Source organism: Callithrix jacchus, chromosome X, assembly GCF_049354715.1.
Source record: "Callithrix jacchus isolate 240 chromosome X, calJac240_pri, whole genome shotgun sequence".
Lineage (NCBI taxonomy): Eukaryota > Metazoa > Chordata > Mammalia > Primates > Cebidae > Callithrix > Callithrix jacchus.
In genome coordinates, this window is record NC_133524.1 from 132,408,794 (window position 1) to 132,436,387 (window position 27,594).

At 41.4% G+C, this 27,594-nt stretch overlaps 3 protein-coding genes across 3 annotated transcripts in view; 2 read left to right on the forward strand and 1 right to left on the reverse strand.

Moving 5' to 3' along the window:
* Positions 1-11,718, reverse strand: part of LOC128930695 (uncharacterized) — a 26,775-nt gene extending 15,057 nt beyond the window's left edge. Inside the window, exons 1-11 of the mRNA XM_078364209.1 lie at positions 11,369-11,718; positions 11,102-11,169; positions 8,744-8,830; positions 5,653-5,755; positions 3,208-3,348; positions 2,869-2,961; positions 2,043-2,183; positions 1,375-1,434; positions 900-1,040; positions 529-669; positions 146-286 (exon numbers count right to left, since the gene is read on the reverse strand). Of these exons, the coding sequence (XP_078220335.1) occupies positions 146-286; positions 529-669; positions 900-1,040; positions 1,375-1,434; positions 2,043-2,183; positions 2,869-2,961; positions 3,208-3,348; positions 5,653-5,755; positions 8,744-8,830; positions 11,102-11,169; positions 11,369-11,438 (1,186 nt within the window). The 5' untranslated portion in view covers positions 11,439-11,718. The remainder of the gene's footprint in view (positions 1-145; positions 287-528; positions 670-899; positions 1,041-1,374; positions 1,435-2,042; positions 2,184-2,868; positions 2,962-3,207; positions 3,349-5,652; positions 5,756-8,743; positions 8,831-11,101; positions 11,170-11,368) is intronic.
* LOC103791304 (uncharacterized) overlaps positions 1-27,594 on the forward strand; it is a 204,268-nt gene that overhangs the window by 68,993 nt on the left and 107,681 nt on the right. The window lies entirely within an intron of this gene.
* LOC144581126 (cancer/testis antigen family 45 member A6-like) lies at positions 11,300-23,436 on the forward strand. The gene is made up of 5 exons (XM_078363491.1): positions 11,300-11,555; positions 18,451-18,626; positions 20,555-20,805; positions 21,196-21,290; positions 22,476-23,436. Exons 2-5 carry the CDS (start codon positions 18,554-18,556, stop codon positions 22,573-22,575), a joined length of 519 nt encoding a protein of 172 aa, XP_078219617.1. The 5' UTR covers positions 11,300-11,555; positions 18,451-18,553; the 3' UTR covers positions 22,576-23,436.

Here is a 27,594-nt window from a genome sequence, read left to right on the forward strand (position 1 = left end):
AGCAAAAGAACACATCAAATGATGATCTGCGGCTCCTCAAATTGAGGCCAAGGAAGACAATTCACAAAACAACCTTCTTCCCTTCATGGCACTATGCCTGCATATGGAAACCAAGGAGGACAGTACAAGTAAAAAAGGAACATACACAGATCCCTGGTACTCATTGCTGGAATACCAGCTCCTGCCATATTATTAAACCATGCTAGAATATTTGGCCAGACGTTATCCTGTTGCGGTTGGTCATTTTCCATCCTCTGTTCATGGACATTGTGACTGACGGTGGCATCTGGAAAACAAATGAAGAGGTCAAGATAGGAGTAGGTGCATTATGCCGCCCCCACAGGTATATCCCTCTGATGTTCAGCTCCTGAGAAATTTTTGCACAAATCAAGATGACATGAGCGGCATCTGGGACCCCTCAAACTGATATCAAGAAAGATAATACAACAAGATCTCCATCTCTCCTTCCTGACAATATACATGCATATGGAAACAAAGTAGGAAAATCCAACTAAAAAGTGAACATACACAGACCATCGGTACTCATGGCTGGAATAGCAGCTCCTGCCACATTAGTAAGTCCTATTGGAGCAGTTGATGAGATGTTGCCATGTTGGGGTTCGCCCTTTTCCATCTTCTCCTTAAGGACATTATAAGTTTTGGTAGCATCTGGAAACCAAATCAAGAGCTGTAAGTGTATTATGGTAACCCCACAGGTATATCTGTGCTCAGTTTCTAGGAAATTATGTCACAAATCAGAGGATATACCAGGTTGCCATCTGAGACCCCTGAAATTGAGGCCTGGAAACATAGTATAACACAACCACCTCCTACCTGTTTTGACACTATACATGCATATGAAAACCAAGTAGGACAGTAATACTAACAAACAAACTTACCCAGATCCCTGGTACTCATGGATGAAATACCAGTGGCTGCCATATTAATAAGTCCTGGCTGAAGTGTCAACAACACGTTGTCAGGTGCTGGTTGGACATATTCCATCTTCTGTTCATGGATGCTGTGAGTGATGGTAGCGTCTGGAAATCAAAGTAAGAGGTTGAGCTGTGAGGTAAGTGCATTAGGCCAAATCATAAGTATATCCCTCTGATGCTCACTTTCCATGAAATTATTTCATAAAGCAGGAGGATATATAAGGTGGTGTATATATCTGGGGCCCCTCAGATTTAGTTCAGAAAATATAATACAACAAAACCACCTGCTTCCCTTCAGAAGGCACTATGCATGTTTATGAAAAGCAAGTAGGACAGTACAACTTATAAGCGGACATATAGCGATCTCTGGGACTCATGGCCGGAATAGCAGTTGCTACCATATTACAAAGCCCTGTGGAATCAGTTGACAAGACGTTACCAGGTTGGGGCTGCCCATTTTTCATTCTCTCTTCACAGACATTCTGAGTAACAGTAGAATCTGGAAACCAAAGGAAAAGGTTGAGCTGTGATGTAAATGCATTATGTCAGTCCCACAGGTGTATCCCTCTGATGCTCAGTTTCTACGAAATTATATAAGAAACAGGGTAGGATATGGCTGGGCACGGTGGCTCACGTCTGTAATCCCAGCACTTTGGAAGGCTGAAGCAGGTGGATCTCGAGGTCAAGAGATCAAGACCATCCTGGCCGACACGGTGAAACCCTGTCTCTACCAAAAATGCAAATATTAGCTGGGCGTGGTGGTGCATGCCTGTTATCCCAGCTACTCAGGAGGCTGAGGCAGGAGAATCACTTGAACCCGGGAGGTGGAGATTGCAGCGACCGAGATAGCATCACTGCGCTCCAGCCTGGGCGACAGAGTGAGAATCAGTTTTGAAAGAAAAAAAAAAGAGAGAGAGAGAGAGAAATAAATAAAGGGAGATAATGAGAGGAAGGAAGGAAGGAAGGAAGGAAGGAAGATATGCGGCCATCTGAGACCCCTCAAATTGAGAGTAGGAGAGAAAATACAACAAATCCGACTTCTACCATTCATGAACATATGCATGTTAGGGAAACCAACTATTCAGTACTACTAATTAAAAGACATACACAGATCCCTGATACTCATGGATGGAATACCAGCTGCAGTCATATGACCAAGGCATAGTGGAACAGTTGACAAGACTTTATCAGTTTGGGGTTGGCCATTTTCCATCTTCTGTTCATGGACATATTGAGTGACAGTAGCATCTGAAAACCAAACAAAGAGGTTGAGCTGTGAGGTGAGTGCATTATGACAACCTCACTGGTATATCCCTCTGATCTTCACTTTCTAGGAAATTATCTGATAAAGCAGGAGCAGACATCATATAATGATTCAAGTTCCATCAAATTGAGGTCGGGAAAGATAATTCCCCAAAACCACCTTCTTCTCTTCATGACATTACGCATGCATATGGAATCCTAGTAGGATACTACATCTAATAAACAAACAGACACACATCTCTGGTACTCATCACTAGAATACCAGCTCCTGGCATATAAATAAGCTGTGACAGAACATTTGACAAGACACTATCTGGTTGCAGTTAACCATTTTCCATCCTTTCTTCACGGATATTGTGATTGACGGTAGTAGGTGGAAACCAAGTGAAGAGGTTGAGCTCTGAAGTAAGTGCATTATGTCAACCCCACAGGAATATCCCTCTGATGCTCAGTTTCTAGAAAATTATCTAAAAAATCAGGAGAGAATATGCCATGTGTCCATCTGATATCCCCCAAATGGAGGCTAGGAAAGAATATGAAACAAAACGACCTTCTACCGTTCATGAAAATATGCCTGCTTATGGAAATCAGGTAGGATAGTACAATTAAGAAGCAGAGATACACAGATCTCTGGTCCTCGTGGATGAAATTCTAGGGGCTGCCAAATTACCAAGACCTGGTGGAGCAGTTGAAAAGACGGTATGAGGTGCTGGTTGGCCGTTATTCATCTTCTCTTCATGGACGTTATGAGTCACCGCAGCATCTGGAAACCAAATGAAGTGGTTGAGCTGTGTGTAATGTGCATTATGTCAACTGCACAGGCATACACCTCAGATGCTCAGTTTCTAGGAAATTATCTCATAAAGAAGGAGGACATACCAGTTAGCAATCTCAGAACCCTAAAATTGAGGCCAGAAAAGATAATACAACAAAATTACCATCTTCCATCATGACGCTATGCATGTATATGGAAACCAAATAGGACAGTATAACAAGTGAAAAAACTTACACTGATCGCCGAAACCCAGGGATGAAATACCAGCTGCTGTCATATTAATAAGCGCTGATGGAACAGTTGGAAGGACATTATCGGGTGTTGGTTGGCCATTTTTAACCTTTTCTTCACAGACATTGTGAGTGACGCTAGCATCTGGAAACCAAATGAAGAGGCTCAGTTACAAGATAGGTGTGTTTTGTCCCATCATCCCGGAGAGACAGCTATGTTTGAATCAGTTTCTATGGAATTATTCATTTCATGAAACAGAAGGACTTACCACATGGAAGCTTGTATCAGGTCAGATTACACAATAAAACTACGTATGTATCTCTTGGCATAACGATGGTATGTAGTAAGTACGACAGTAGAATAAACATTCACAGATTTCATGCACTCATCATATTGTATCATCCTGCTGCTGCCCTTTACAATTCTCACTTGATATCGCTTTTATACTTCACCTATACATGCCATGCTGTGCGCAGCAGGAAAGCCAGACTAAGTGAGGCCTTGTTAAATTGCCTCCTTTCTACCTCAAATATTCTGAGAAAATAGAGGTGGCTATTGGAGTTGAACACTCTTATCTCCACTCCATCATCACACATCCCTAGTTTTTACGTGATTCTACAGATCCTCCCCTTTTGTCTGGAAAAGTAACATTCTTTTTACTCCAGGTCTGTCACCTCTTTCATTTATTCATTGTCTGTGGCAGGCGGCATGCCAGGAGCTGGGGATCAGCAGTAAAGGGGACAGAGAGCAACGGTCCCTGCATTTGTGGGACTCATATCCCCATGGGGCAGTCACACAGGACATACACAATGAGGAAATGAAACAAGCAGCATTGGGCTGGTGTCTGGGAAGTAGTCCACAGGCCTGAGGGAGACAGCAGCAGAGGGAGCCTCAGGGGCTCTGGCTCCTTGGGCAGAGCAATCTGAAGAAGTGCCATTGGACAGGGCTTGGAGGAAAAAGCAGAGCCTCCTGTGCAGAGGCAGAGGGAGAGTTCCAGACTGCGGTGAGGCCAAGGGTAGAAGCTGGAGTGGGAATGGACCGGGCACTACAGGGTGTTAGACAGAGGCAACGAGAGCCAGGAGGAAATGGATGGGACCCTTGTTAGGAGAGGGAGAGTTGAGGATGGGGTTTTAGGAGCGAAATGGCATGCTGACATAATTTTCTAGCCACAGGGTTAGAGAGTATGCTACAGATGAGGGAAGATTAGAAACAGAGCTAAGAAGATGTTGTACTACCTTGGTCAGCGATCATGGCAGTGTCCACTGGAGGGATAGAGGGAAATGGTGGGATGCAGGGTTTATACTGGGCATTGACTGCTGAACTCGATAAGAGATTGGAAATGAGAGAATAATAAAAGAATCTTAAGAGAAATCATAAGTGACTTTAAGTATTTTGGGGTGACCTACTAAGTAAAATATACCAGGGATGTGCAGGAGGGGTTAGGCAACCGACTACGGGAGCGGAATGCTGCCAACTCTTCCTGATTCTGGTTCAGTGACCTTATGTCGACAGCTTGAACTAGGCCATGGTGGGATTATTTGTACCGTGGACAGCTGAAAACTCTAAAACCAGCACTTCTGAATCCCCCATACCTGTGATCAGCTGCTTGTTACACCTTTGTGGATGTTTCACCTAATGGACAGTGTCTTTATCTGAAACAGTGAAGGCTGCAAGTAAAGTGTTTTTGGAGAGAGGGAGGTCAGAAATTTGAACTTGCAGAGCTGGTTCAAATGCAGATGCCTATTAGACACCCTATAGAGATACAACACGTGTAGTTGTTTATGAGTTTGGATTTCAGGAGCAAGTCGTAGCCTAGAAGTTTAATGGTGACAGTTCTTGAAGTGTGAATCATTTAAAATTCTAAGACAGCATGACATCACCTACGGAGATAGGATATTGAAGAGAAGAGAGGCTAGGATCAAGTTTTGGTGCCCTGAAATATTTAGAGGTGGGAAGGAAGAGGAGAAAAACAAAAAAGGAGAAGGAAAATGAGCCCTTAGTAACAGAGTAAGAAATCCAGGTGTCTGGGGACCCAAGAAGTTTTCCGTGCAGGAGGGCGTAAACAACTGTGTCACATGCTGTTGAGGAATTGATGTCAAAGTGCCACAAACATGGCGACCTTGATGGCACTATTTTCATTGGAGTAGACTAAGAAGAAGCCATACTGCACTGGGTTAGAGAGGAGTGTGTGGACAGGTGGAAAGTGAGCAGACCTGTCCTCTTGTTGTGCCCACCACCTCCTTCTGCCTCAGGAACCTGCTTTATTCATCTCACGCTTGCAGCAACTGCAAATTGTTGCACATAATTAGAACCTTGCCCTTCCACTTGCAAATGTGCTCATATCTGTTCATCCTTCAAGGACAAGGCCACAAATGTCCTTTGACACGATTGAAGCCCAAATATTGGATTCCCCCTCAGCTTCCTGTTGGTGTAACCACAGGGACGTACCCTGCCTTGTCGTAGAATAATAGCGTCTCTTGGATTTTCTGGAACGACTCCTTTTCCTTCGATGCCTTCTTGCAGCCTGATTTACTTTGTCACTCCTCATTTGCTGAAAAACATCAGTGAACATATTCCATTAAAGACAAATACAACCATTGCAAAGTCACAGTCTTCATATGCATACACAGCCATGCATTTATATCATTAAGTTTTAGCCAAAGGTCAAAGATTCATCATCACACACGATGCTCGCAGAAGAGGCAAGCCAACTCTAATGTAGTTTCAGTGAAACAAGCGAAGGCAAAATACAAGGTGTTATCCAAAGTCAAAAATGGTACAGTCACGATTAATCGGAGTCCTTGGGGAATGGGTGGCTTTCATCAACCAAGACAAGAAACATGCTTATCTCTCTAATGTAGTACACATAATTGTCTCTCAGCCCTTGTTAGGGGACAAAAAATAGCAAATATCGTTTTTATTTTTTAGTTGTTGAACGTTACTTATTGACAAATACTGATTAACACTTTATTCGATAATATATGTAGACAGTGAAAGGTAACATCGATGAAAAAGGTATATTTTCCCACCTCCAACATTATGGAGACTCAAATATGTTCATTTTGGAGCCAGGCAGGGGCAGGAGGTGCTTTGAAATATTGGTGGTAAATAAAACATGAAATTGAAGGATATACTAGGTTAACTAAAAGGTCCTGCCATCAAAAGATAACCCGAGAATATGCTCCTGCCTACTTAGAATGTACTATTTGGCACTATTTCTACTGAAACTATATCAAAAAATTGAAAAGGAGGGACTCCTACTACATTTTAGGAGACCAGCATCATCCGGAAACAAAAATCTGGCAGCGACACAGCAACAACAAACACTTCAGGCTGGTATTCCTGTTGAACAATAACGGAAAAAATCCTTAATAAAATCCTGGCCAACTGAATCGAGCAGCACATCAAAAAACTTATCTACCATGATGAAGTTGGCTTCATTGCCAGGACTCAAGGTCAGTTCAGAATAGGTAAATCAATAAATGTAATTTATCACATAAATAGAACTAAAGGCAAAAACCGCATGATTATCTCAATGGATGCAGAAAAGGCCTTTGATAAAATTCAACACCCCCTTATATGAAAAGCTCTCGGGCCGGGCGCGGTGGCTCAAGCCTGTAATCCCAGCACTTTGGGAGGCCGAGGCGGTTGGATCACGAGGTTAAGAGATGGAGACCATCCTGCTCAAAATGGTGAAACCCCGTCTCTACTAAAAATACAAAAAATTAGCTGGGCATGGTGGCGCGTGCCTGTAATCCCAGCTACTCGGGAGGCTGAGGCAGGAGAATTGCCTGAACCCAGGAGGCGGAGGTTGCGGTGAGCCGAGATCGCGCCATTGCACTCCAACCTGGGTAACAAGAGCGAAACTCCGTCTCAAAAAATAAAAAAAGCTCTCAAAAAACCAGGTATTGAATGAACACATCTCAAAACAGTAAGAGCCATATATGACAAACTCACAGCCAATATCATATCGAATGGGAAAAAGCTGGAAGCATTCCTCTTGAAACTTGCATGAGACAAGGATGCCCTCCCTCACCAGTCCTATCCAACATTGTATCAGACGTTCTGGCCAGGGCAATCAGGCAAGACAAAGAAATAAAGGGTATTCAAATAGGGAAAGAGGACATGAAGTTATCTTTCGTTGCAGATGACATGGCCCCATATATAGAAAATACCATCATCTCAGTCCAAAAGTTTCTGAAGATGATAAGCAACTTCAGCAAACTCTCATGATATAAAATCCATGCGCAAAAATTGCTAGCATCCCTATATAGCAAAAACAGGCAAGCAGAGAGCCAAATCATGAATGAACTCCCATTCACAATTGCTAAAAAAAAAAAAAAAAAGATATATGCACACGTATATTCACTGCAGCACTATTCACAATAGCAAAGATGTGGAATCAACCCAAATGACCATCAATGATAGACTGGATCAAGAAAATGTAGTACATATACACCAGGGACCACTATGCAGCCATAAAAAGGAATGAGATCATGTCCTTTGCAGAAACATTGACGGAGCTGGAAGCCATTATCTTCAACAAACTAATGCAGAGAAAGAAAACCAAACAGTGCGTGTTCTCACTTCTAAATGGGAGCTGAATGATGAGAACACACAGACCCATCAGGTAGGGCAACACACGCTGGGTCTTTCTGGGGGAGGGCTGGGGGGAGAGAGTACATCAGGAAGAATAGCTAATGGATGCTGGGCTTAATACCAAGGTGATTGATTGACAGGTGCAGCAAACCACTGTGCCACACATTTACCTATGTAACAAACTTCCATATCCTGCACATGTACCCCAGAACTTAAAATAATAGGTGAAGTAATAACGAATATGCTCCTGCATTAAATAGGAAAGAGTATCAGCATATATTTAATGAAATACGTATAATATATATATATATATCATGTAATATATAGAACGTATATAATATATAATTTTGATTTTAAAATTTTCCAAAGCATTTTCACATCCTATAAAAGAGGAGCTGAGAATGTGTGAAGACATTTTTACTGAACATTTACTACCCTCCAGGTACTGTTCTAAATGCTTTGCATGTATTAAGTCAATCCTTGGCCAATCCCTATGAGTGAGGTGTGATCCTTATCTCTTTCCTTAAGAAAGCGAAAATAAAGGCACGGAAAATTAGGGAAGAGTCTAATTAATTGAGGAGTGGGAAAGAATACAGACTATGCATTCGAACCCTGGCTCTGTGTCCTACCATGTGTCATGTAGGGCAAGCCATTTGACCGCTGTCAGCCTTGATTTCTCATTAAAGGCGAGATAGTAATACACATCTGCAGAACAATTATGAGCATTAAATGTGATAATTAAAAACATCAGCTCCTAGTCCAATGAATCTACTCTTGGACCAAAAAGTTCCCATTTTATGTTCACATGAGAATTCCTGTGTCATATTCTTATCTTTTAAATCAAGAGAATTAACACATATAGTTTATATTCATCTTTCCACTGAGAAAATACTTATACTAAGAATGTCACAATTAGGGCAGAAATAGAAAGTTATCTTACCTGGCCATCATTTGTAAGCACAGAGCCAACAGTGTGACGTTTTCCAGGTGGAGTTGGCTGACTCGTTTGAAGTGGAGAAACCGGCATCTGCAGATATGTCTGATAATTATCTCTGTGTGTTACTAGAACATTTTCATTTATACCTGGAACATAACTGGCACATAAATTGGCACTATACAGCTGAAATATATGATCCTCCTGAGAGCACATGATCACAGACTGTTTTAGCAATGGGTGCCTTGGTAGCAAACAGAGTTTAGAATCTCATATCTAGAATCTATATCATGTTCTGTGATCTATAAATCTCACTTTATCTAAGTGATGACTCACGCTACCATCACGACTTCCTGTAGGTTCACACCACTAGGTTAAACAAATCCCTTATGCCTCCAGCTTAGTTTGAGAAAAGACTGACCTTCCTTATGCCACCATCCCGACTAAAAGATCTATAATTCTAAATATTAATAATTAAATATTTAGAATGCCAATTTTTGTAATTCCACAAGTTCATCTTTTCAGGCTTAAAGGAGAAGTATGTATTAATGAGCACATACACTTTCCTAGTTGTCCTACCTGCCCATCATTTGTAAAGCCATAGCCAACTGTATGAAGTTGTTCAGGTGGAGAAGGGTGTAGGCTACATGGCATTCTCTTACCTTCCAGGGAACGCTGAGTAGCGGGCCTAACCCTCTTTGGAAAATTTGATGAAATCTACAGATATTTTCCCCTGGAGAAGTACCCTTACACACAAACTTGGTGTGCAAATTCAGAAGTGTGACCAGCCTAAGATCCGATTAGATTAGTGGACAGGTGACCCCACACAAAATCACCAAATTAGGGGTAAAGAGGGTTTATAAACTGCTGCCAATTATCCTGGATATTATCAGTTTTGTGATTTCCATATAAACAAGGAATTCTCTGCCAAACTCACAGCAGTAAGCAGTGTGATATAGTATTTGTGTGTGCAATCTCTGGAATCTGACATACCTAGATTCTGTCACTTTTCCAACTGGTTAAACCTGAAAGAGCTACTTAAATGTGCACCCTAAGATTCTATTTCCGTAAAATGGGCATAAAACAGTACCTAACTCATGGTGCTCTTATAAGGATTATCAGAGATAAAGCACAAAGAGGATAGTGAATGTGCTGGTTGATACATACTTTGAAGCTTAAGAAAAATAAATTTGTGGGATTCAGTGAAAATGAGAAGTCTAAATATTAAAAAAAACAAACTGCTCATGCAATAAACACCTTCTTACAAACTAGATTTATATTTTCAAAATTAATAAAACCTGGTACAAAAAACTTGTCTGGTTTCAGCATACCAAATTTCCTTCTGGTTAACTGGTCGAAAATGACTACTACTTGGCAATATCATAAGCATTTCTATATGTTTAAGGATTCAAATCCTCCTTTATGAAACAAACCATTTGTTATTCCTGAAGTTTTAAACTGATGTATTTAATACAAGCAAGCAGAAAGAGGGGAATGATGAAAATTAAAGAAAATCAGTGAAATAAAAATCAATGAATTAAAAAATTGCTTCACAGAATAGCTGAGAAAAAAAACCTAACTTATCTTTTAGCTTGACTGACCAAGAATAAAAGAAAGGACTACACAGATTACCAAAATCAAGAATGAAAAGGGTGTTATGAATACTGACCTTACAGAAATTAAAAGGGGCCAGGCGCGGTGGCTCACTCCCGTAATCCCAGCACTTTGGGGAGCCGAGACCAGCGGATCACCTGAGGTCAGGAGTTTGAGACCAGCCTGGCCAACATGGTGAAACCCTGACTCTACTAAAACACAAAAAATTAGCCGGGCGATATGATGCCACCTGTAGCCCCAGCTACCCAGGAGACCGAGACAGAAGAAGTGCTTGAACCAGAAAGGCAGAAGTAGTTATGAGCCCAGATCGCGCCACCACCCTCCATCTTCAGCAAAAGAGTGAGACACCGTCTCACGTGCACACACACACAAAGAAAGTGAGAAATTTAAAGACATACATTATGAACACCTTTATGCCAACAAATTAAACAACGCAGGTGAAACAGAGAAATTCCTAGAGAACAAATTACTGACTCAAAAGAAATAGAAATTTGCAATAGGACTATAGCATGAAAAGGTATTTAATTAGTAATTTTAAATCTCCCCACAAATGGAAGGCAAGCCGAGGTGGTTTCGCATGTAAATTCTATCAAACATTTAAGGAAGAAGTAATACCAATACTTAGCAAAGGATTTCAAAAGAATAAAAGAGGAAGGAACACTACTTCATTCTATGAGGCCAATATTACCCTGATATCAAAGCCAGACAAACATATTATAAGATGTTTTTGCCCGTCAGCTCCAAATTCACCCTTTGATTCCGCTGTGTGAGGTTCCGCGTTCCTCTGCCTATGTCCGCCGTACTGCCGATACCGAAGGCTGCGCGTAAAGAGGGTTAGAGTTAGCGAAGGGCGGGGACGCCACGCTTCCCGGTTCTTCCGGTTGGCGCCGGCGGTCTCGCAGTGCACGAGGCTTCACTTCGGGACTCTGGCCCCCCCAACAGGCTCCCAGTGTTCGGCTGGGGCGGGGCCCGCGGTGGCCGGCAGCTTCCCTGCCTTCTGCCTCCCTTGAGCCTTACCAGATTGGTGCTTCTGGTGGGACGCCTCCCAAGGAGCATCACTCACAGGCATCCGGGGCACACTTCCCATAACTCCCAGAGAGCAAGTTTCTAGAAAGTTCCAGCAGTGGGGAGGCGCCACAACTTCTCTGCCATTTTGGGAAGTGCAGCCGCAGCTCCTCTGGCAAGGTCAAGACTTCACGACTACGTAAGTGGGCAGTTTTTCCCTGGATGCTTTAATTTCTCCCCAGAATGTGTCCTTTTTCCTAGGAAAGCTTCTTTTCTGGCGTGTTCTTTGTCCGGTGAGTGGTACGGCTTCCCTGTGTGGACACTACCATGGGCGCGTGTGTCAGCTGTCGGGGAGTCTTTTCCTTGGACACCCCGTCTCGGTTATGTTGTGGGGCTGGGGAGCTTTTCTTGGGGACTCCCTCTTAGTGATGCGACGAACTTTTCCTGTGCAATGACTGAACCCAGGGGTGGGGACCCTACATTGGTCGCCTGTGTCACCTTCGGGTGCGGCGGTGTTTCTTCCCCGCTTGGCCACGACCCTGCTGGGAGACTCTGCCTTAGGGACTCTGTCTGTGTTCGGGGCTGGGGTGAGGGTGGCTGTCCTGCGGACACATGATCACTGCCCTGTTGGGTCACTCTCTGTCGCGGGGTTTATCTCAGCCCACGAGGGACTCTTCGCTGGGTGCTGATGTCAGCCGTGGGGCACATTTGGCCTTGGACGTTGCTCACTCTCAGCTAGGATGTGTTGGCTTTTCTTTGGATCTGTTTATACCCGATTGGGACGCCTATCGGATGCTTTCTCTTGGTGCTGGGTTTTTAAATTATTATCTGTGGGTGCTGTCTCCCAGTGCTGCGAGGGAGTGGGGTGCTGTTTCTTGGATTCTCTAAGCCTATGGTGGGACTCTCAGCGCTCTGTGTCAGCCATGAGGGAGGCCACCTGACCTTGGGAGCTCTATCTGGCCCCGGGTTGGGGTGCTTTTCCTCCGTTGGTTCTCAGTCGTGAAGGAGCTCTTTCCCCGGGAACTATCTGACCTTTCAGCCGTACCCATCGGGTGTCTGTGTAGGAAACATTTCCTTCCAGAAATGTTTGAAGGTTCCAGATGCACACACTGGGTGTGCAATTAGTCTTTCATTTCAGCCACTCTGATGGGTGTGCAGTGATCTCTCCTTATGTCTGCATTTGCAGTTTGGGGCTGATTAATGAGATTGAGGACCTGTTTTTTTTTAAGGGTTTATTTATTGAGTTTTGATTGTTTTTTGAGACGAGGTCTTGCTCTGTTACCCAGGCTGCAGTGCAGTGGCACCATCTCGGCTCACTGCAACCTCGACCTCCCAGGCTTGATCGATTCTCATGCCTCAGCCTCCCGAGTAGCTGGGACTATAAGTGCATGCCGCCAATTCTGGCTAATCTTTGTATTTTTTGGTAGAGACGGCGTTTCGCCAAGTTGCCCAGGCTGGTCTCGAACCCTTGGGCTCAAGTGGCCTCTGCCTGCATCAGCCTCCCAAGGTGCCGGGATTATAGGTATGAGCCACTGTGCCCAGCTATTTATTGATTATTTTTAGAGCACTTTTTAAATGTGTTTATTCGCCATTTAAATATGTCTTTTACGAAATCCCTTTTCAGCTCTTTTCCTCCAAATTTTATCGAGATACTTGTATTTTAAAAATGGATTCATGGTTTACATATAAGTTCTGGGTTTCAGTTAGACACATACACACAGGCATATATGTACATGTATTAAAATACACACACAATTTTAGTATCTTCTACAAATCTGTTTTGCTTTTACACTATCTCAATATTGTGTTTTAGATGAACAGATTCTCTTAATTTTATTAATCAGTTTCTTGTTTAGGGCTGGTGCTTCCTATTATTTTAAGAATAATCTTTGCTTCGCCCAATGCCATGATGATAATATTCTAAGCTGTCTTTTAGATCTCCCATTCATCTCAAATAAATTTTCATGGAATGGAGTACAGTCATAGCCTGGGTATATTTTATGTGATGATTAAAGTCATATTTGAGTATGACTCTTATGAATGAGTACTCAGCTGTTTTCTGCACATTTTATTGCAATGTTTGTTTTTTAAAATTGATTTGTAGTTCTGGTTATATTCTGGATTTCACTCATTTTTTTGGTCAGATATATACATATATATGATTAATGTATATTTTTATATATAACCTAGACTATATAGTATATAATATGTAATCTACAGATATGCTTTGCTTTTTCACTCTCCTAAGACTGTCTTTTGAGGAATACAAGTTTTACATTTAGTTATGTCTAATTAAACAATGTATTCTTTATCATTAGTGCCTTTTTATCCTAATCAAAAATACCTTGGCCTATTCTAAAGCTGTAACACTAATATCTTATGTTTTCTACTGGATTTACTATCCATCTTTAGTAACGTTTCTGGAGTGGGATGGGGTAAGAGTCCAAGTTTGTATTTTCCCTGCATTTATGAAGTGCATTTTTTAAAAGCACTAGTCTTTCCACAGTGTTTTACAGGAGCTCTTCTGTGGTAAATCTAGCTGTTTTCCATTTCCAGATTCTTTCTGGCCTCCATGTCCTCTACCTTTAGTGTATTTGTCTGTCATTGCACCAATACCATACTGTTTTCATTACTCTACCCTTATAGTAAATCTCATGTTTAGTAGCGTATGTCTACAAACTTAGTTCTTTTTCTTAAATATTGTCTTAGGTTTCCCAAATATATATATTTTGAGACAGAGTCTCACTCTGTTGCCAGGCTGGAGTGCAGTGGCACAATCTCAGCTCACTGTGACCTCCGCCTCCCTGGTTCAATTGATTCTCAGGTCTCAGCCTCCAGAGTAGCTGGGACTACAGGCACGCACCACCACATCCAGCTAATTTGGTATTTTTAGTAGAGATGGGGTATCACCATGTTGGTCAGGATGGTCTTGATTTCTGGATCTTGTGATCTCTAGATCTCTACACCTCAGCCCCGCAAAGTGCTGAGATTACAGGCGTGAGTCACCGCCTCCGGCCAGCTTTCCCAAATCTTTAATTTGCATATGCTTCAGACAATTATCTGTTTGTCGATTTTTAGAAAAACTTTTTGTAAATATGGTAGAATTTTAAATATGATTGCTATGTCATTCTGAAAGAGTTAACAATAATGCCTCTTAATACTGTCTTTTCATTCCATGGAAAGAATATTTTTGTCCATATACTGCAGTCTTGAATTTCTCTCAGAGATGTGTTATAATTTTTGTGTACTGCTCTAGCACATTCTGATTAGATTTATTTCTAAGTATTCAATTTTTTTACTGTTTTAACGACATTTGAAATTTTATATTCTAATTATTTGTTGCTATTAATTATAAAGAAATATCATTGATTTTTATTATATCCAGTGACTTGAGTAAATTTGCTTATTAACCATAATGATTTTATACTTTTACATTTTCTAGGTACAGAACAATGTCATCTCTAAATAATGACAGTTTTCTTTCTTTTAAGATTTTAAACCGATTCATATTTTCCTGATGTTACTGCACTTTTTAGAACCTCCAGTAAATTGTTTAACGGATAGTGGACACATTTGTCTTGTTTTCAAACTCAGGAAGAAAATCCTGATACTTCACTATGAAGTATGGCATTTACTATTTTTTGTGTGTATGCATATGCTTACCAAAATATGCTTACCTTTTTTTTCTAAGAGGCTGATAGTTTTTATCATGAATACATTTTAAACATTGACCCATCTATAATAATGATCATGTGGTGTTTCCCTGTATTTTTGTTGTTTTTAATGTGGTGCATTACATTTATTGATTTTCAAATGTTAAATCATTCTTGTCTTTATACAGTATACTCCACCATGGCTGATGGAGTTCTTTTTAAGCACTATTGTATTTTATTTGCTAACCTTTAGTTTAGAATTTGGGAGTCTGGGTTCAGGGGTGATCTTAGCTTGTAGTTTTGGCTTGATCTTGTAGTTTTTCTTTCTTCTGATGTCCTTGTCAAATATTATCAGATTTGTATCAATCTCCTAGAATGAGGACAAAGAAAAGGAATTATTTTTCCTAGCAAGTGTTGATACAGATTAGTTTATCCATCTTCAAAGAGGTAATAACATTTTTATCTACTTTTGTTTGATGAGAGCTGCTTATTCTGAAAGCATTCTGATTGATTCTGGTTGTACCATTTTTCTTCTTCTTTTTCTTTCTTTTTTTTTAAATTGCATTTGGGCTCTGGGGTACATGTGCACATCATGCATCCTGCAGGATAGTTGCATAGGTATATATATGCCATGATGGTTTCCTGTCTCCATCCCTCCGCCCCCCATGTCACCTAGATCAGCATTTCTCCCGGTGTTATCCTTCCCCATCCACCCCTCCCCCTTCGCTGTCCCGCTGCTCCCCTCCACTCCCCCACCTAGCCCTGTGAGTGTTGTTCCCTTCCCTGTGCCCAAGTGTGCTCATTGTTCATCACCCACCTGTGAGTGAAAACATGCGGTGTTTGGTTTTCTGTTCTTGGGTCAGTTTGCTGAAAATTACGGTTTCTAGATTCATCCATGTCTCTTGAAAAGGACACAAACTCGTCGTTTTTTATGGCTGCATAGTATTCGATGGTGTATATGTGCTACTTTTTTTTTTTTTTTTTTTTTTGTCCAGTCTATCATGGATGGGCATTTGGGTTGGTTCCAGGTCTTTGCTATTGTAAACAGCACCACAATGAACATACGTGTGGGTGTGTCTTTATGATAGAATGATTTATAATCCTTTGGGTATATACCCAGTAATGGCATTGCTGGGTCAAAATGGAATTTCTATTTCTAGGTCCTTGAGGAATCGCCACAATGTCTTCCATAATGTTTGAACTAATTTACACTCCCACCAACAGTACAAAAGTGTTCCTTTTTCTCCACTTCCTCTCTGGCATCTGTTGTCCACAGATTTTTAAATGATTGCCATTCTAACTGGTGTAAGATGGTATCTCAATGTGGTTTTGATTTGCATTTCTCTAATGACCAGTGATGATGAGCATTTTTTCATATGTTTGTGGGCCGCATATTTGCCTTCTTTTGAAAACTATCTGTTCATATCCTTTGCCCACTTTTGAATGGGTTGGTTTGTTTGTTTGTTTGTTTGTTTTTTCTTGTAAATCTCCTTTAGTTCTTTGTAGATTCTGGATATTAGCCCTTTGTCTGACAGGTAGATTGCAAACATTTTTCCCATTCTGTTGGTTGCCGCTTTACTGTGATGATTGTTTCTTTTCGTGTGCAGAAACTCTTAAGTTTAATTGGATCCCATGTGTCTATTTTGGCTTTTGTTGCCATTGCTTTTGGTGTTTTAGTCATGAAGTCCTTGCTGTGCCTATGTCCTGAATGGTGTTGCCTAGGTTTTCTTCTAGGGTTTTTATGGTGTTTGTTCTTATGTTTAAACCTTTTATCCAGCTGGGGTTAATTTTTGTATAAGGTGTAAGAAAGGTTTCAGCTTCCTGCATATGGCTCGCTTGTAATAGAATGGAATTTCCCAACAGTTTTCCCAACACCATTTATTAAACAGGGAATCATTTCCCCATTGCTTGTTTTTGTCTGGTTCATCAGAGATCAGATGATTGTAGATGTGTGGTGTTGCTTCCAAGGCCTCTGTTCTGTTCTATTGGTCTGAATCTCTGTTTTGGTACCAGTACCATGCTGTTTGATTACTGTAGCCTTGCCAGTATGGTTTGAAGTCAGGTAGCATGATGCCTTCAGCTTTGTTCTTTTTGCTTGGGATTGTCTTGGCTGTGCAAGCTCTCTTTTGATTCCATATGAAGTTTAAAGTGGTTTTTCCCAGTTGTGTGAAGAAGATCAGTGGTAGCTTGATGGGGATAGCATTGAATCTATACATTACTTTGGGCAGTATGGCCATTTTCACAATATTGATTCTTCCTAACCATGAGCATAGAATGTTTTCCCAGCTGTTTGTGTCCTCTCTTATTTCCTTGATTTGGTTTGTAGTTCACCTTGAATAGATCTTTTACATACTTTGTTAGTTGTATTCCTAGGTATTTTATTCTCTATGTAGCAACTGTAAATGGGAGTTCACTCATGATTTGGCTCTCTATTTGTCTGTTATTGGTGTATAGGAATGCTTGTGATTTCTGCACATTGATTTCGTATCCTGAGACTTTGCCGAAGTTGCTTATCAGCCTAAGGAGGTTTTGGGCTGAGATGATGAGTTCTTCTAAATATACGATCATGTTGTCTGCAAGTGGGACAATTTGACTTCTTCTTTTCTTAATTGAATGCCCTTTATTTCTTTTTCTTGCCTAATTTCTCTGGCTAGAACTTCCAATACTATATTGAATAGGAGTGGTGAGAGAAGGCATCCTTGTCTAGTGCCAGTTTTTAAAGTGAATGCTTCTAGTTTTTGCTCATTCAGTATGATATTGGCTGTGGGTTTCTCCTATATGGCTTTTGAGGTGTGTTCCTTCGATACCTAGTTTATTGAGAGTCTTTAGCATAAAGGGCTGTTGAATTTTGTCAAAGCCCTTCTCTGCATCTATTGAGATAATCATGTGGTTTTTATTTTTGGTTCTGTTTATGTGGTGAATTACATTTATAAATTTGCCTATGTTGAACCAGCCTTGCATCCCGGGATGAAGTTTACTTGATGATAGCGGATAAGCTTTTAGATGTGCTTTTGGATTCGGTTTGCCAGTATTTTATTGAACATTTTTGCATCAATGTTCATCATGGATATTGGTCTGTAGTTTTCTTTCTTTCTCTTTCTTCTTTCTTTCTTTCTTTCTTTCCTTTCTTCCTTCCTTCCTTCCTTCCTTCTTTCCTTCCTTCTTTCTTTCTCCTTCTTTCTTTCTTTCTTTCTTTCTTTCTTTCTTTCTTTCTTTCTTTCTTTCTTTCTTTCTTTCTTTCTTTCTTCTTAGCACGCATCAAAATTAGGTTTCCTTTCCTGAAAACAGAGTGTTTGTTGAGACTCGGTAAATCTTGGCTCATTATTAAAAGTCAAACTAATGATTGAAGTTCTTGATTGTATTGATATATGCAGACTGTTTGTCATTTTCTGATTGTTAGATATTTGTCATGAATGGAAAATGTTCATTGATGTTTTTCAGGACACAATCACGGATTAAAGAAGAGAAGGTTGCTGCAAAACCTCAAAATGCATTTAAACATCCCAGGGAATGTGAGAGTTCTTCATCCCAGAAAAGGCAGAAGATGGCCCTGTTGGTAAGGAAACGAGGAATAGGAGATGGCCTTATTGGAGGCTCTGCCACGTCTAAAGAAAAGAGTAAATAAGCCTGTCCTCACCTCCTCTTCATGCTGTATCCAGTGCAGTCAGTCTCCTGCCTCTTCCCCTCCACTGAAACTGTGCTTGTCAAGATCAACAGTCTTGGCCGACGTTGCCATTAATTTCTCAGCAGCATTTGAGAGTTGTTCACTGCTTCTTCATGGAAAGCTTCTAGGATTTCCGTTTTCCACAATCTTCTTTTAAAATGTATTGTCCTTATTGGTGAATCCCGACCTTTTTTGTTTTCAGATGGAGTTTCTTTCTTGTAGGCCAGGCTGGAGTGCAGTGGCACCATCCTGGGTCACTGCAACCTCCGTCTCTGGGGTTCAACTATTCACCAGTCTGAGCCTCTCGGGTAGCTGGGGTTATAGGCACCAGCCACCATGCCCAGCCAATTCTTATATTTTTAGTAAAATGGGGTTTCGCCATGGCAGCCAGACTGATCTCAGATTCCTCACCTCAGGTGATCTACCCACCTCGACCTCCCAAAGTGCTGGGATTACAGGCATGAGCTACTGCACCCCATCACTCTGTTTTTCTACCTTTATTTTTCTTCTCTTCTGTAAATCCTGTAAAAATTTCTGAATCCCAGAATTTCTCTCTCTCCTTTTTATCCACTGTGCCATGGTCAGTCACTGAGCTACAGTGACATCTCCATGTTTCCCATTATTGCCCCCATCTAACACACACCCTCCAACCCTGCAGCCAGGTCATCGTGTTGGCATGTTAATGACATCATGTCGTGTCGCTCCTGAAAACCTATCCTCAACTCCCCTAAGCACTCAGAACAGACTGTAAACCAGCTTTGGTCTACGAGGCTCTAGGTGGCCTGACCTCCGTCACCCTCTGCTAACACGGGTCCCATCCATCCCCTGGCTCTCTCTGTTTCTGTCCTTCACCCCATAGTGCCCAGTCTATCCCCACTCCAGCCCCTACCCTTGGCCTCACTGCAGCCTGGAAATCCCCTTCTGCCTCTGCACAGGCTGCCCCACTTCTTCCTCCAATCGCTGCCCAAGGCCACCTCCTCAGAAGGCCCTGCCCAACCAGTAATAGCCCCTGTGGCTCCCTCTGCCGCTGTCTCCCACAAGCCTGTGGACGGCCTCCCCACCATCAGCCCAATGCTGTTAATTTCCTTCGCTCATTGGGCACGTACTGTCTGACTGCCACATGAGGATGTGAGCTCCACAAGAGCAGGAAATGTTGCTCTCTGGTAGTTTACTGCTGATCCCCAGCTTCTGGCATGCTGCCTACCACAGACGATGAATAAATGAAAGAGGTGACAGATCTGGAGTGAAAAGAACGTAACGTTTTTGAGACAAAGAAAGAAGGATGAGGAAGATCATACACTAAAATGGATTTTTGGTGTTGGAGTGCATATAGAACTTTCAGCACTAATGGCTGCCTCTATTTTCTCAGAACATATTTGATGTAGAGAGGAGGCAGGTTGAGGTGTATCCAAGTTGTCTGGCTTCCAGCTCAGTAAAGCACGGTGGGTTGTATGTCAATTTGAGAAGTCATGATGTCAAATGAGACGTGCTGCTTTCACCTAGTAAAGCATAACAAGCTGACACTAACCCATGAGTGCCAGGGACCTGTGAATGTTTGTTAGAGTTGTACTGTCTTACTTGGTTTCCATATGCATTCATAGGGCCAGAAAATAAGTGGTGGTTTTACTGTATTATGTGTCCTGGCCTCAGTTCGTCAGGCCTGGGGTTTCCCCCGGTACATCCTCCCAATTATGAAATAAATAATTACCCAGAAACTGAGGAACACATAGATGGACCCAGAGGGCTGATGAAACACACATATCCCACAGCTCAACTTCTCAGTTTGGTTTCCAGATCTGTCGTTCGTGATGTCTATGTGGAGGGGAAAGAACATGGTGAAACTCCCAACTGATGGCTTTTTGTCAAAATTTGTTCCGCCAGAGCTTAAGGTAGGAGTTGGTATTCCAGCCAGCCAACTGGATTCTCGGATTGATGACTTCACTGGCTTCAGCAAAGGTGGGCTGATGCAGAAACCTGGTAGAAATGCACTTGTAGGAGTCATCATTACCAGCACTTTCTCTGCAGATGACCTAAAAGTCACAGAAATACTCCCTTTTTCAAGAATCCAAAAAGATATTAATGCTGAAACAGAAGGCAAATTAATGAAGGAAATTCTACATTACTTTGGAGAAGTAAGTAATATAAGAATGTCTGTTTCAAAAAAAAAAAAACTCCACGAAGTCTCTCTTTTTATAATTTAGAAGATGTGCATGTTATCTGCTGAGGCTCATTCTTTGCCAGAGTTGAGATTGCATATAATTTACAGTGGTTTTTCTGTTCTTTGACTAAAATATAGTACAACTTCTCTTTTTCTTTTCTTTCTTGGTTATTGTTTACAAGAGTTTCATTCCTATGTACATGCAGGTGTTTGTTTATTTATTTAGTTTTTGTATGAGCTGGCATCTTTATTTAAGCATTTAAAACATTTAGCCTATGAAGCATGATTGCTGAGATATAGTTTAGCCAAGATTCACTTTTATTCTTCCTTATAATACTGAAGTTTATTTTTTTAACATCTTCAGAACGTGAAAAAAAAAGTCAAATTGCCTGAAGGACTGCAAACACCTGTAGAAGTCAAGGGATGCTATTTTGAATCCATCATCAAGGAAGCAGTCAGGTGGGCAGAACTAGGAACTGCTCAATTTCTTTAAGTACTTGGGCTCAACACAGTACTGGGCATGAGCGTGGGGGAACAGCCCGTGCCTCAAATTTCGCAAACCCTGGCCTTCACTTATAGTTACGGCTATCTCCACAGTTACATAGGTTAATGTTTTCTGAATCTAACTCCTTCTCCAAAGCCTATGGAGACTTCCCTTCTCACCATAGTCTGAGGTAGACATTGTCCCTCAATTGACACTCCTTGTATTTGCTAGATTACCTCTTTTTTAAAAAAAATGTGTGTAGGTACATCGCAGATGCATATATTTCTGGGGTATATGACATAGTGTGATACAGACAACAACGTGTAATAAACACAGCAAGGTAAATGGGGCATCTATCACCTCAAGCATTTATCTTTTGTGTTACAGATAATCCAATTATACTCTTGTTATTTCTAATGTACAATTGAATTATTACTGACTATATTTACCCCGTCATGCTTTCAAGTACTACATCTTACTCATGCCATTTTTGTACGTATTAATCATCTGCACTTCCCCCCACCCCACTAACCTTCCCAGCCTCTGGTAACCGTCATTCTACTCTCTATCTCCGTTAGTTCAGTTGTTTAAAATTTTTGCTCCCACCAATAAGTGAGAACATGCGAAGTTTGTCTTTTTGTGCCTTGCTTATTCCACTTAACGTAATGACCTTCAGTTCCATCCATGTTGTTGCAAATGACTGAATCTCATTCTTTTTTATGGCCAAACAGCACTCCTTTGTGTATATGTACCGCGTTTTCTTTACCCATTCAGCTGTTGGTGGACACTTAGGTTGCTTCCAAAGCTTGGCTACTGTGGACGAGGCTGCAATGAACACAGGAGTGCAGATATCTCTGCGGTATACTGACTTCCTTTCTCTTGGGAGTATACCCAGCAGTGGGATTACTGGATCATATGATTGCTCCATGTTCAGGTTTTCGAGGAACCTCCAAACTGTTCTTCATAGTTGTCATAGTAAATTATATTCTCAACAAGAGTGTATGAAGCTTCCCTTTTCTTCACACCCTCGCCCCTTACCATGCAGGTGCATTTCTGTCTCCATGCTGACTGTTACTTCATCCTTCTATCTCCCACAGTGCTTCCTACAGCATAGGTTCTTTGGCTCTCTTTTGGTTAATGACACGTCTCTTTCTTTTCAGGTATATGAGCGGAGACTTAATTCCGCACCTTGAGAAGAAACTGGAAGAAATGACATCTGGCTACTTGTCCAAGAAGGAACATCAGACCCTAAATGCATAATCTCTTTAATGATTGAGGAGGAAAGAGGATCAAATTGCTGTTTTCTACAATCGAGCAGGATATGGCTGAGGCCTCCTAGCATGTGTTAGTGAATAAAATGGCCTCCCAGAGGCTAAGAAATTTCTGTCAGTAAAAGTTGGTCTTTTTCCCTAAGCATTTCATTTGAAAGGATAACTTGTTTGTTCGTTGGTTGATTTTCCCACCTGTGCTGGCAGATATTATTAACCCATTAAGTAAATACTATTACAGTCGTCGTTTCTGTAGCAGCCCACATTGTGGTAGCTGGTATTTATAACTGCCTTCTTTCACTCCCCATTTTTCATTTCCTTTGCCTTGAGATAGCATGTCAGCTGGTCATGGTGCCTGGCCTGGCAGGGTGACTCAAACCTTCATTATGAAGAGTCTGAACCATTAGATGTCCTGCCTGGATGGGGTTGCTGTAATTTTCCATTAACTCTAATCACAAAACACAGGAGAATTAAGAAGCTGTCTAGACATATAAGACATGCTCTTTCTTAGCCCCTAGTATATTAGGAACCCCATCTCCCTTTGATTGTCAGTTTCCATCACTCCAGCCAGTAGTGGACCTCCTCCTTTGTCTTTTGGTTGAGAGGAATGAACAGTCCAAAGTGGTCAGCTTGCAGACACGACTTTTATTTGTTGTTGTTGTTGTTTTCTTTTGATTTTGAGATGGAATATCACTCTATCACCCAGGCTGGAGTTCAGGAGTTCAGTGGCGCCATCCCAGCTCGTGGCAGCCTCTGCCTCCCAGTTTCAAGTGTTTTTTCACCCTCAGCCTCCCAAGTAGCTGGGACTACAGGCCTGCACCACTGCGTCTGGCTAATTTTTGTATTTTTATTAGAGACGGGGTTTCATCATGTTCGGCAGGCTGGTCTCCAACTCCTGACCTCAGGTGATCTGCCCACCTTGTTCTCCCAAAGTGCTGGGTTTACAGTTGTGAGCCACTGCTCCTGGCCAGACACAGCTGTCATTTCAATGGAATCACTTTTGGTTCCCATGTTGAAATAATGTCTCAGTGTGTAAAATGTCCTCTAGTCCAGCAGAGCCAAAAGTTTTCTTCTTTACAGCAAATTTTGCTTCTTGAGCATAAGAGGCAACATTTTGCTACTAGATACCCAGGATTAATAGTGAGAAGAGGCCTGCATATTGCCTCCTTCATTCTTGAAGTCATAGATGTGGCTATGGGAGAAAGAGTTCCATATCTTTGATGCTGGGATTCAGCTTTGTCACTTTCTAGATTGTCAGCCAAGCCACACAAGGCCCTGTCACAAAGCTGCAACTACAACTCAGGCTTTGAAAGATCCTCCAATGTTCTATTGAGCCAGCCACTTTAGGATGGTAAAGAACATCAGGAGACGAGTGAAATCCGTGAGCATGATCCCATTGCCGTATTCATTTCCTGTAAAGTGGGTTTCATGTTTAAAACTGGTAAAGTGTGGGATACCACGATGGTGGGTACAGCCTTTCCTATTACCACAGTGTTGGTTTTCTTGAAGTACCATGGATAGGAATGAAAATCCATATCCAGAAGAGTGTCTATTTGAGCAACATCAAAGTGATGCTCTTTCAATTGTGGAAGCAGACCCAAGTAATCACAGTGCCACCTGGAAGCTGACTGACCAGTCTGGGACATGGTGCCATATTGGGGAATCAGCGTTGGTCTCGGCAGCTAGCAGGTTGAATAGTCAGCAGTTACTGTAGTAACATGGACCTGGTAAATGAAAGTTCATGTTGCCAAGCCCATGAACAACCTCTATCTCAGCCACCATAGTCATGATGCACCATGACTGCTTAGAAGATAGAGGGGTGCACCTAAGGAGGTATGGAAGTGGCTCAGGTAGCTTACTGTGGCCTCAGCAAAGACCGCAAGTATATGGTTACCTCAGTTCTATAACTTTAAGAAGTTAGACCTGCCAGTAACCCAAATAAGCTTGTTTGTCTCTGAGTCTTCAGTCAGCAGCCTGGTTGATACTTTGATTTTGTGAGATGCTAAGCAGAGAAACAAATCGAGGACGCCTGGATTTCTGATCGATGGAACTGCTTATATATTTGTGTTATTGTAAGCTGCTAAATTGGGGATAACTTGTTTTGTTTTTGTTTTTTTTTCTAGTCAACTGGTCACAGGGAACCCCACGTGAGACCACGTTGCGGGATTAGGGAAGCTTCTCTTTTTCTGGGCCCAATCCATGCTAGCAGGGTTTCAGTCACTTGTCAGTGGGTCACGGTACTGCACAACATTGAGGTATGCGCTAAAAGAAGCATCTATTATGCAACTCGTTTCTTTGCTCCTTATTTAGTGGTATGAAAGTCAAGATGTAGGAACTTGCTGTTGACCTTATAAGCACCATCTTGACATGTGGGCCTACTAGATCATTAAACATTTCACTCAGTTAGAAGGCCCCTGGTTTTTTTTCTTTTTTTTGAAAGAAGGAGAGAAGGAAAGAAAGAAAAAATAGGAATGAAGGAGAGGAAGACAGAGAGGAAGAAAAAAAGGGAGACAACAGGAATGTTGTTTTATTCTAAAAATGGGTATTGATAACCTCTTTTATGCCAATAATTGTGCTTAATAATGGCTGATCAGTATTTTCTTTAAACCTATGAGTAGGTGTGATGTGATATGGATAAGAATTGTATATTTTGTGTATTTAAAGTGGAGAGTTCTATAAATGTTTATGAAGTTTACTTCTTCCGGATCTGTGTTCAAGTCTTGGATATCCTTATTAATTTTCTGTCTTATTGATCTATCTAATATTGATGTTGAAGTCTCCTACTTTTATTGTGTGGGAGTCTAGGGAGTCTAAGTCTCTTTATAGGTCTTATGTGTCTGGGTGTTCCTGTATTGGGTACGTATATAGTTAGGATCGTTAGCTCTTCTTGTTACATTGATCCTTTTACCATTATATCTTTGTTGCTTTAAAATCTATTTTATCAAAGGCGAGAATTGCAACTCCTGCTTTTTATTATTCATTTATTTTTGCTCTTCATTTGGTTGGTAAATCTTTCTCCATCCCTTTGTTTTGAATCTTTGTGTATCCTTGCATGTGAAATGGGTCTGGATGCAGCATACCGTTGGGTTTTGGCTGTATCTTTTGATTGGGGGATTTAGTCGATTTAAATTTAGGATTACTGCCATTTGATGTTAGCTGGCTGTTTTGTCCATTTGTTGATGTAAATTCTTCATTATGTTGATGCTCTTTACTTTTTGGTATATTTTTGGAAAGGCTAATACTGGTTGTTCCTTTCTATGTGTAATGCTTCTTTCAGAAGCTCTTGTAAAGCAGGCCTGGTGGTAATAAAATCTGAGTACTTGCTTGTTCATAAAAAAATTTATTTTTCCTTCAGTTGTGAAGCTTAGTTTGGCTGGATATGAAATTCTGGGCTGAAAGTTCTTTCCTTTAAGGATGTTGAATATTGGCCCCCACTCTCTTCTGGCTTGTAGGGTTTCTGCTGAGAGATCTGCTGTAAGTCTGCTAGGCTTTCATTTGTGGGTAACCTGACCTTTCTCTATGGCTGCCCTTAGTATTTTCTCCTTCATTTCAACCCTGGTGAATCTAACGATTATGTGCCTTGGGGTTGCTCTTCTTGAGGAATATATTTGTGGTGTTCTCTGTATTACCTGGAGTTGAATATTGCCCTGCCTTCCTAGGTTGGGAAAGTTTTCCTGAATAATATTCTGAAGAGTATTTTCCAGCTTGGATTCATTCTCTTTGTCAGATTCAGGTACACCTATCAAATGTAGATAAGGTCTTTTCACATAGTCCCATATTTCTTGAAGACTTTGCTCATTCCTTTTTATCCTTTTTTTCTCTATTCTTGTCTTCTCGTTTTATTTCATTAAGTTCGTCTTCAACCTCTGATATCCTTTCTTCTGCTTGGTCAATTTGGCTATTAAAACTTGTGCATATTTTGTGAAGTTCTCTTGTTGTGTTTTTCAACTCTGTTGATTCATTTATAGTCCTCTCTATATTGTCTATTCTTGTTAGCATTTTTTCATAATCTGTTTTCAAAGTTCTTAGTTTCGTTACATTGGGTATGAACAAGTTCTTTTAACTCCCAGAAGTTTCTTATCATCTACCTTCTGAAGCCTACTTCTGTTAATGGAACACAGTCTTTCTCCCGCAGGTCTTGTTCCATTGCTGATGAGGAACTGTAATCCCCTGTAGAGGGAGAGGCATTCTGATTTTGGGTATTCTCAGCCTTTTTAGGCTGGTTTCTTCCCTTCGTTATAAATTTATCCATCTGTCATCTTTGCAATTACCGCCTTTCTAATTAGGTTTCTGAGTGGACGTCCAATTTATTGATTCCCAGCGCCGGAATCTGAGCAACCCACTGCACCAGCCAAAACAGCGGCATTAAGACTGATGGTGCTCTTCTGCCCGGGAAACTCCAGTCTGGCTTCCTTCTTGAGGTCGTAATAGGCGACTCTGCCTTCCTGGAGCTCCAAATGTCGGTCAGAAGGTGAACCAGTCCCGTTTACTCTGCACCAAGAGCCGCCGCGCCGGCCGCAAGAGTCGCACTGGTGACCCGTGGGGGTCCTCTGCTGGGAATTTTCTGGTCCGTGAGTGACAAAAATTCATCTGAAAGTGTGGCGTCCTCTCGTTCTCTGCACTTTCACTAGGAGCTACAATCCCAAGCTGTTAGTGATCAGCCATCTTGGATCTCTCTCAGAAGGCCCCTGATTTTGTGTGGGAATTATTTCACACATAATGTCTTTCAAGTGTGTTGCTAATGTGTCTGGATTAGTTGGTACCTCCTGTTCAGTCAGCATAATGTCATCAGTTCAAAGAATGGTGTCACATCTGGTGTAAGGGAATGGTGGCCAAGGTCCCTAAGGACTCGTTTAGGATGTAAGCCTAGAGAGTTGATACAAGCTTGAAATAGGAGGTCATAGTACATTGCTGTCCTTCCTAGCTGAACTCAAACTCTTGTTTGTAACAATTACTGAAAGAAAATAAAACATTCACCTGTCCAATATTATATATCAGGTTCCCATGGATG

What these genes read in the sequence shown, in the direction of transcription:
- LOC144581126 (XM_078363491.1), top strand. Translation starts at nt 18,554, where the DNA reads ATGGCCCTGTTGGTAAGGAAACGAGGAATAGGAGATGGCCTTATTGGA. An exon ending in TGCCACGTCTAAAGAAAAGA is followed by an intron (nt 18,627 to 20,554) that starts GTAAATAAGCCT and finishes TTGTTCCGCCAG; the next exon opens with AGCTTAAGGTAGGAGTTGGT. An exon ending in ATCATCAAGGAAGCAGTCAG is followed by an intron (nt 21,291 to 22,475) that starts GTGGGCAGAACT and finishes CTTTCTTTTCAG; the next exon opens with GTATATGAGCGGAGACTTAA.